The following is a 10,628-nucleotide window of genomic DNA, read 5'->3' as shown; positions in this document are numbered from 1 at the left end:
TTCCCAATATATTATATTTTGCTATGTACTTCAAAAACAACAAAAAACTCTGACCAACCATGTATTGCAAATTCTATAAGTTATTTTCCTAACAATAATTGAGAACACAACCTGGATCTTATTGCAGTGTACTTTTATACTGCTTCGAGAAGTCATTTTCCAGTCAGACAAATATGCATGTAATAGTACAGAATTGATCATTTTGTCTTGAAATTGTATCTACTGACACATCCACTATCAACATTTCAAAATCTTAATCTCAACTGTTACAGAATCCGGTGAAAAGGAATCCGCTAACCAAGAACCATAGAGAAGCAATTACAAAAGAAATGTAACTCAAATGGACATAATATGAAAGGGAGATTCGTTTTGAACATACAGCATAAATTTCTCTCTGAACAGATCAACCGGATTCTTTTTAGCCGGGATTACACATTGACAAAGCATAACTTACAATGTCTGATGAGGTTCATCCTGGCCTTCTGAAGGACATCTGATCATTTCCAAAATGTTAACCACTTCTGCCATATCAGGCCGGTTAGACGGGACTTGTGATGTGCAGATTAAACCCAACTTCATTACAGGAATCGCCTCCTCCACTGGAAATTTTCCATGCAGCCTCCCGTCAACACATTCTTCAACCTTGCCATCTTCTAATGCTCCCCTCACTATGTCACACAATACCATAACATCGTCCTCCATGTACTCGACTGGCTTCTTTCCCGTGACTACCTCCAGAACAAGAACTCCAAACCCATACACATCACACTTCTCAGTTATCTTCACAGTCTTGCATGCGAATTCTGGTGCCATGTAACCAAGTGCACTTTGAATTTTGCTGCTCAAGACATATCGATCTAACATTGGTAATAACCTTGCTAACCCATAATCCGCAACTTTAGGATCACCGGAGCTATCAATCAAAATATTGCTGGACTTTAGGTTGTAATGAATTATGTTCATTCGATGCAAGTTAGCCAAGCCTTTTGCTGTCCCAAGAATAACGTTGAACCGCTCATTCCACGAGAGTAAATTTCCACTAGAACTTTCATGGATATGCTCATACAAATTTCCACCAGCTACAAATTCATATATAAGTAGCTGTAGGGAAGGTGTCCAATAATAACCTTGAAGGGCCACAAGATTAGGGTGACGGATCTTTCCCAATTTCTTAACCTCCTTTTCGAAGTCTTGTTGAGACTTAACAAGACCGGAGACGGTAAGCTTCTTAATGGCCACTGGCATCCCATCTGCGAGGACAGTGCGATAAACTGCTCCAAAACCACCACGTCCGAGCTCACAATCCTTGTTAAGCAGAGCATGTGACCCTGTGCTGAAGTCAAGTTCGCCTGAAAACATGACAAGCTTACCAGAATTTGCATCTGTACTGCGTGAGCCACTAAAGTCATCTCCACCAGAAAATGTAAGGGCAGCAGTAGAGCGAGATGTAGCAGCCCGTACACGAAGATTGAGCACAGTAATGGCAATAACACCAACAACAATAACAGCAGCTGCACTAATGGCAATGAGGGCAGAGATGCTTAAGATTTTTTTCTCATGGCCAAAAGTTGGAGGGATAGTACCAGGAATAGACTCTGTGGAGTTGGGGTTCAGAACAATCGGCTTGGGAAGGACAGTAGGACAAGACCTATTAACAGCAGCCCCACAAAGAGACGGATTGGCTGACACAGAATAAGGAGAAATAGTGTTAAAAAGACCACCAGAAGGCAGTTCGCCCTTTAGCTGGTTGTATGAGATGTTGAACGATAAGAGGTGACCAAGATTTACAAGCTGCTTTGGTAAGATTCCGGTTAATTTGTTAAAGGATAGGTCAACATTTTGAAGGTAAGTTAGTTTAGCTAGGGTTGCAGGTACAGGGCCAGTTAAACCATTATGTGATAGAGACCTATCAAGTTTATTGAAACAAAACGATTAGCCAAGTTTTGCAAAGAGTTGACACTAAGGGACTACTTTGCAAAAAATTTAAAGGATAAATAACATAAATCATTGAAAAACAGGCAATGTGATGTTGCTACCTTTTGTACTTTGTATAAAATACTATCTGAAATCTCTCTATGAAGAAGGATATAATCTGAAATTAATAGAAGTTATTTGATGAATTCATTATCGATGCAGGTAACTCTACAGGATTGGTAGAAGCATAGAACTAACAAATTGCAGTATAACATGATTAAGAATCTCAAGTATGGACTTGAATTTGATCTTGACTCTAGAAATTCAACAAACCAAAACAATGTTTTCTGTCAGGAAACAAAGAAAAAAGATTGCAAATGCTAGTTCCTAAATTATCAAACTATATAATCAATTAGGTTCTGGTGAACAATCACTTACCAACTACATTTTCCTTATAAGTCAAGCGGAGAGAGACATCTCAAATGAAGGTACAATGAAGCATAAAGAAAACCAACAACTTACATGGACACCAGTGTTGAACAGTTTCCAATAGAACTAGGAATTTCTCCCGTCAAGGCGTTATTCTCCAGCTTCAGTTCCCTGAGAGAATAGGCTCCTCCAAGTTCCAAAGGGATACTACCATTTAACCGATTTTCACTTAAGTCAAGAACATTCAGTGACTTCAGTAGGCCAACAGTGTGAGGAATGGCGCCTACAAGTGAATTTCTGGATATATTGAAGGACCGCAAGCTATTAAAATCTCCAATAGCAAATGGAATTTCGCCAGATAACTCATTGCAAGAGATATCGAGAGCTAGAAGCTTTTGGCGAGAGTTGTCTAGCGATGAAGCAAAAGCATTCTTTAAGCCCCCAGTTAACTTATTCTCGGAAAACAAAACTTGTCGCAATCCTACTTTGAATACCCAAGGAGGAAGACCACCCGTCAAAGTGTTATGACTAACATCCAAAGTCATAAGATTAACACAATTGCTCATGGACTCGGGCAAGTTTCCAGAAATAGCATTTTGCGACACATTTAATAATTTCAATGATTGAAGCTTCCCAATTGAAGTCGGGAACTGACCAGAGAAGTTGTTCATAGAAAGATCAAGTATTTCAAGGCTTTTCATTTCTCCAACCCATTCTGGTACAGTACCGACAAATGCATTGTTTTTCAAGATCAATTCATTACACAAGCTAAGCATCTGCATTGTTTCTGGAAGTTCTCCAGAGAGAGAATTTTCACTCAAATCAATTGACCTCAAAAGCAAATAACTCCCAATCCCATCAGGAAATTCGCCAGTGAGTCGATTTTTCCTCAAATTTATGGCTCTCAAATTATACATACCTTCAATCCCTACTGGAATTTCACCATCCAGCAAATTATCTGACAGATCAAGTGACCTTAAGCCATTCAAAGACCAAATTCCAGAGGGTAACAATCCTGAAAACTGATTGGACGACAAGTTTAAAGACCCCAGTGCCACACATGAGCTCAAACTTCCTGGAATCTTCCCTAAAAACTTATTCTTGGCCAATGAAACTGACCTCAAAGGCCCACATTGTCGAAAGAAATCACCCGGGATCAGCCCGAAAAAGTTGTTCTCACTCAAGTCAAGCACCCTCAGATTATCAAGCTGAACAACAGTGGAACTTATACTCCCTGTAAAATTGTTCTTCGCAAGCGAAAGCTTTCGAAGAAGCTGTAACCTCAAAAGACCTCTGCTAATCTTCCCTGAAAGACCAAAACCATCAAGAACAATTTGAGAGACCCTATTGGATCTTGGGTTGCATTTGATCCCATTCCAGTTACATGGGCTATCATCTTCTTCATTCCAAGACACTAAATTTCCTAGTGGATCTTGAATGTCAGCCTTGAATACCATTAACCCCAGTATATCATCATTGAAAGATAGGTTCAGTGCTTTAACAAAAATGGGACATAAAATACACAAAAATATTACCGTAGCAATTACCTTCCTCATTTCCGTAAATGCTCTCACTCAATAATCACAGAGAAGTATGCAGCTCATAATCCCATTAGAAACCCCAAATGGGTATATAGAAAAATAAGCAAAAGATACAAGCTTTATAAATAAATAAAAAAAGATATCAAAACAGATGAGGCATTAGAAAATTTAAGTGAACCAAATGTAGGATAATAAAATGTACAAATAATAACTGGAAGAAACAGTTGACTGAGAGTTGAATTTTTGGCTACGGAGAAGAAAGGGAATCTGAAGGAGCAGTTTTAACTGAGAATGCAAGAAGCTATGCACAGAATGTGAGTCAGGTTTTCACCAGAAATGTCAACCGCCTGTGATAATAGTGAAGTAAGACTTAGTAATACGTTAAAGAGGAGTACACCGGAAAAAGTGGGGAAGGAAAGTTTCCGGCGACGGAGAGTTAGTGGAGTATTTATTGAAGCTCTCTCTCTCTCTTACAGTCTCTTTAATTAACGGGAAAAAGGGAGGGGGAGAACAGAGAGAGATGAGGGGAGAGGGTATTTTTATTAAATATGACACGTGGCATTGTATGGTCGGTTATGGAGAGTCTGATGTGGCATACACGTAGTCACTGTCAGAATCGAAATAAATGTGGTTGTCTTGAAATTTAGGAGAGCAGTAATTAAATTTTGAGAAAATGGATTAATATTACAGTGTTTTAAAAGGCTTTCTTGGGACACGTCTTGGTAGGGGACACTATCAAAATACTTTGAGCAGTGCGGCCTAGTTCTACGAGGCTTGCGATTGTGCGCCTCAAACACGTCAAACGCTCCCCGCTTGGGCTCGCCTAATAGTTCTTAGGGAAATCATACGTCAAATTCCCCAATTAGCACTGTTGACACTCAAAATTCTTTAACAAATGAATGACTAAAGATTTATTCGTCTATAGAAACATGAAGATCGAGAGTAACTCAAAATAATGAGTCATAGTATTACATATTTATTATCGGAGAGTGAATATTATTTGAGTATCTAAAATTTACATCTTCACTTACTATACAACAACAACGACGACGACGACCAAATGTAATCCCACAAGTGAGGTCTGGGGAGGGCAATATGTACGCAGACCTTACCCCTACCCCGAGGGGCAGAAAGGCTGTTTCCAGGAGACCCTCGGTTCAAGAAGGCAACAAGAGACGATATATTAGTACCATACATTTTCACTTACTATAAATATTCATATTTTAGTTCTATGCCTCCAGAATTATCAAACTTTTATTATTTTGCTATTAGTAATTTTATATTTAATTACTCACGTGAAGTAATATTTTAAATTACAATATTGATGGACTTTATTAATTTTAGAGAGATAAACTATGCAGTTTGATAATATTTTTAAAAATATTGGGATTTTTTAATCATTTGAAAGATAAGACGTTACGGTTGGTTTTTATCTAGTAACTTTAACACTGTTACATTGCTTATATTTATAAAAAAAATGCTAAATATTTTAAATTTGTGAGTTTTTTAAATTCTTTTTAACTTTCTTATACTTTTAATGCATTTTATATTTTTTATGGCTATTATGCTATTTTATTAATTTATACATTAAAAATTTAAAGAACCATGAGACTTATACCTATATTTTGGGGCTTACTCTTTGCCCTACGTCAAGTAAAGCGCTATATCTCGTGTCCCCGCCTTTTAAAACAATGTAATAAAGAAGGACCATATGAAGTCCTGATTTAAAGGAACAGAACTTATTGCAATTTAAAGAAAAAGGTAATTTAGAGAAAAATAGAACACACTAGGGGTGTGTTTGGTACGAAGGAAAATGTTTTCCTAGAAACTATTTTCATGGAAAATGAGTGATTTTATCACTTATTTTTCCTTGTTTGGTTGGTGAGTAGAAAACGTTTCTCGGAAAATCTTTTCTAGTGTTTGGTTAGAGTGTAGAAAATATTTCTTTTACGAAAATAATTTTTTATGCTACTCTCCTCTCCCCCCCCCCCCCATTCTCCCAATCCCCGTCTTTCCTTGCTCACCCCCTCCCCTCCACAAATACCCAATATTTTCAGGACTTTATTTTCTTCAAGAATTTAATTATTTTTCTAAAAATTCTCACAAACCCAAAGGAACTAATGTGTTGCTTTACTTTTTTATGCAAAACTAACGTTAAAATTTGTGCTCCATAACTAAAAAGAAAATACTCTTTTTTTGGTTGAAAAAGAAAGTACTCTTTCTACAACATGAAAATAAAATACTCATTTTGTTGAAATGAAAAAAAATATTTTTTTTACATCATGAAAAGAAAATACTTTTTTTGTTGAATGAAAGAAAATATTTTTTCTATGAAAAGAAAGTACTTTTTTTGTTGAAATGAAAAAAATACTTTTTCATATCATGTAAAAAAATACTCATTTATTGAAATACAAAATAAAAATCTATCTATAACATGAAAAAAAGTAGTATTAATAATATTTTTATTTAGGGTGAGATGAGAGAGGGATGAGGGGTTGGGTGGGTGGGCGTGGGGGTGGGTTGGTGGGGATGGGAAATAGGACAGGGAAGGTTGAGAGAGAGTTTTGGAAAATATTTTCCCTTCTCTTGATAAGGAAAATATTTTCCTCCAATTGGAGGAAAATGAGTTCTTAAGGAAAATATTTTTCAAAATATTTAAGCCAACCAAACATGAGAAAATTGAAAAACATTTTCCGGAAAAATATTTTCCTTCATACCAAACACACCCTAGAAGAGAAAGATTGTGCAGACGATAAGTAGTTGAGATTAAGCTCATTTGGATGGTTGTTACATATCGTTTCATAATGTATCGTATTGTATTGTATTGTATTGTATTGTATTGTATTGCACTGTATTGTATTGTAATGTATTGTTTAATGAATATAATATTTGGATAGATTGTATCGTTTACCATCGTTTCGTGATATCACGCACCAATAATATGAAGAATAAACTTGCAACATTACTAAGAAAAAATAGGACACAAAGTAGAACTATTGTATAAAAAAGCATGATAAAGAATAAAATATGATTATTTAATAAGAAGAAAGGGCAAGATGAGAGAAAAACCAAGGTAATGACGTCACCACACCAAATCTGTCGTTTCATAAAGTGACACTTTTCATTGTTACGTAACGATGGATTTAATAATACGATACAATAACGTTTAAATAACAATCAAAACAAATATTATATTTAAAATAATAATACGATACAATACAATGGGTAACAACCATCCAAACAAGCTGAAGTTTCAACATGTTGTCACAATTGTTTTACCTCCCATTTATCCCTAAGGTCTTTAATTCTTGTTAGAAATTCGTGTACTACTAAAAGATGTAAAGAATATTTGTGGTTTGAAAATGAAAATTGACAAAGATAGTAAAGGTTTAGTCTAACTGATCCCAACTGTTATTGAGCTTAAGCCCGGATTATGGTTGGTTGTTTAACGCAATTCATTTCGAATAATATGATGGATGTTATTTTGACAAGTAAGAGAAATTATGGGTTTTTTGAAAAAAAGAGAATTTATATTTTCATTAGAAAGCCGACAGAGAGCACAACAAGAATTTTGGAGGGATTAATAGTCGTTTCTTGTGCTTTGGAGACGAGGAGTGCTAATTAATGGCTTGATTGGTCAATTATTTTTCGTGTGGTTAAAAGTAGTATTTTTTAGATCAAAAGTGTTTTTTTTCAAAAATTCTTGTGTTTGGCTAAGGTTTTAGAAGTAAAAAAATGCTTTTGAACAGAAGCAGAAGTCTATTTTGAAAAACAGATAAAATAACTCCTACTCAAAAGTATTTAAAAATATTTTTGTAAATGTTTGGTCAAACACTAATTACTACTCAAAAGTAATTTTCAAATTAACTAGTCAAACTCATCAAAAACACTTTTTTTAGAAAATACTATTGATAAAAACTACTTTCAAAATAATTTAATTTTAGAAATTTGGCCGAACAGAGTCCTCTGATTATTCGCTGGGACATAATTAAAACGGATAAATGAGTCAGAGACTTATGAAGCATGAGAAATTTGGAGACAAGACATATAGTATGAGTATCCATCGTTATAACTTGAAGCAGAAGTCAAACAAATTCTTCTTTCACTATTATTTGTCCAAATATTTTCTAAGTCTTTTAACAATAACGAATTACTTAATAATTACTTTATGTAATTCGTAAATGTATTCTTTCTTTTTCACTCTTTTTTAGGTTCTTTTTCACTCTTAAATGTATTTATTCTATTTAAAATTTTGGTAAAGCTCGATGTTTGAATTCATACCTACAGTTAAATGTGTTAATCCTAGTACACCCTAGTACCCGTCGTTATCGTTTGTGGTAAGAAAGGATTAATACATTTCAATATGTAATTAATTAGTTGCCAAATTTGGTGTAGTCCTTCCGTTTTGGTTTACGTAAACTTATATCCTTTTTGGTCAGTTTAAAAAAAAATGACCCCTTTCTAAATTTGGAAACAATTTAGTTTAAATTTTCAATTCTACCATTAATGAGAAGTTTTTATAACCACACAAATATTCTGGATTCCTTTTTGACTTGTTTAGGATCACAAATTCTAAAAGTTTTTATTTTTTCTTAAACTCTGTGTTCAGTCAAACATGTTCACATAAATTGAAACGGAGAGGAAATAATTTAATCAGTTATCACTTCAAAACACAAAAGACTAGATTGAAGCGGGCGAAATAAAAGTCAAACGCCGCGACGATAGCCGCTCGAGTATTGACGGCGTCAAAGGATGTTCAGGGCAAACTAACAAAAGCATAGGACAAAAGCTGTAATGCCGTTATGTAAAGTTTCCTTTTGATTGTTTCTGTTGCGAATATGAGAGTTTTTTTTTTTTTTTTTTAACGATATTCAATGCAATAATATAGTGGTAATAGAATACAGCAAAGTATGGCATGAAAATATATATACTAGGCCATAGATCAGTACTGTGGACTTCCTTTTCATGGTCGCAAAAGGTTTGGACTTTGGAGGAGTGCAGTTCATAACTCGTCTTCCCACGTCTATCTACCATTCCCTACTATACTCCTTGAAGATTAAATTAATCTCAAGCAGAATATACGAGGTGGCTTAAGATGCAGGAAGATATTCTCAAACAAAAGGTTAGAATTAGTTGGGCTGAGGAGGGCGATTTCAATTCTAAATATTTTTACAGTGTGGTCAAAGAGAAAAAAGGAGAAGATCTCATATATACAGAATTAAGAACAATCAAGGAAGGTGGATATAGGGGAATCAAGCAATTTCTATTCTAGATTATATCCCTGGATATGTGTCTCGGGAAGACAATATCAATCTTATGCTCTTCCAATGGAAGATGAGATTAAAAGTGCAGTTTTTAGCTTGAGTACAGAGAGCTCTGCAGGTCCAGATGGCTATAAAGCGACAAGGGATATCATCAAAAGAGAAGTTTGTAATTTTGTCCAAGGTTCCTTTTATGGCTCTAACCTCTCAAGATTCTTCACTCATACTAACCTTCTTCTTATCATTAAAGTCACATCTCCTGCCAACTTAAATCAATTGAGACCTATCAGCCTTTGCAATGTTTCCAGCAAAATTATTTCCAAAATTTTGGCCGGAAGATTGACTCATATTCTCCCAAAACTCATTTCAGACAACCAATCAGGTTTTGCTAAAAGGCAGGTTAATTACTGAAAATATTCTACTGGCATGAAAAATTGTATATGTCATGAGGAAGGATAATAAGGGAGGGAACATAGTCATGAGACTTTATATGTCCAAAGCATATGACATGCTATCTTGGCATTTCCTCACATCAGTTATAAGAAGGATGAACTTCTCAAAACCAGTTATAGAATTATCACACAGGCTCATTGCTGGCAACTGGTACTCAGTGCTAATTAACGGCATAAGATATGGCTTCTTCAAGTCAACAAGAGAATTAAAACAGGGAGATCATCTATCCCCTTCACTTTTTATTTTAGCAGTTGGAGCTCTTAATAATGTCACGACCCCAAATTCCAACCTTAGGATGTCGTGATGGTACCTAGTCTCCAAGACTAGCTAAGCCTAACTCAAAACTTAGACAAAAATTCTCAAAATTTCTCTTTGATTCTCATAATTTTGATGTTAAATCCCATATTTAATCATGAAATATAGTTGAAAATTGATTAAAACTACTTACCCAATGATTGTAGATGAAAATTTCCTCTCTAAGATATTTTTAAAAATATTTTTTTTCGAAATAGCTACATACACTTTAGTCCCCTTATTTCGTCGCGTGGCTTCAAGTAATTCCCTTACTAGCAACACACACATAAATTCTCATCTTATGTCGCTGCATGCACATTGATCCCTATCCTTATGTCGCGGCATGTGCATCAATATAACAACACAATAATCACAAGCGCCTATATGCCACAACTTGCCAAAATCAACAATACCGAAGTCACCACAATATATAGCACACGACTCAACCATAATACGAACATGAATATCAATAATAACAAAATGAGTGAGAATTTTTCACCAATGAAATATATCTCAATAATCAATAATTTCAGACAAGAATAACCCGACAATAAAGGAGGTAGCATAACAACAAGAGAAATAACAAAGGCAATTAAGGCATATAAGAGCATGTTTGACAATAAAGGATAGAGCATGTGATAACAACATCAATTAAATCATGTAAGAGCTATTTAACAGTGGAAGATCTAACATGATATTTCAATTTCTAATTAAATGCATGAAAGTGTTTAAGAGC

At 35.0% G+C, this 10,628-nt stretch overlaps 1 protein-coding gene across 1 annotated transcript; it reads right to left on the bottom strand.

Moving 5' to 3' along the window:
* Positions 1 to 200: 200 nt before the first annotated feature.
* On the bottom strand, positions 201 to 4,396 carry LOC107821487 (uncharacterized). The gene is made up of 2 exons (XM_016647922.2): positions 2,437 to 4,396; positions 201 to 1,906 (listed from the first exon to the last, which is right to left on the bottom strand). Exons 1-2 carry the CDS (start codon positions 3,897 to 3,899, stop codon positions 451 to 453), a joined length of 2,919 nt encoding a protein of 972 aa, XP_016503408.1. The 5' UTR covers positions 3,900 to 4,396; the 3' UTR covers positions 201 to 450.
* Positions 4,397 to 10,628: the final 6,232 nt, after the last annotated feature.

Source organism: Nicotiana tabacum, chromosome 11, assembly GCF_000715075.1.
Source record: "Nicotiana tabacum cultivar K326 chromosome 11, ASM71507v2, whole genome shotgun sequence".
Taxonomy (NCBI): Eukaryota; Viridiplantae; Streptophyta; class Magnoliopsida; order Solanales; family Solanaceae; genus Nicotiana; species Nicotiana tabacum.
The sequence above is the reverse complement of the archived record's forward strand: the minus strand, read 5'-3'. Positions and strand labels throughout refer to the sequence as shown.

Bases quoted from the DNA above. Each gene is read 5' to 3' on its own strand.
- LOC107821487 (XM_016647922.2), bottom strand. From the start codon at position 3,899: ATGAGGAAGGTAATTGCTACGGTAATATTTTTGTGTATTTTATGTCCC. The intron at 1,907-2,436 runs GTAAGTTGTTGG...TAAACTTGATAG, and splicing joins TGTTCAACACTGGTGTCCAT to GTCTCTATCACATAATGGTT.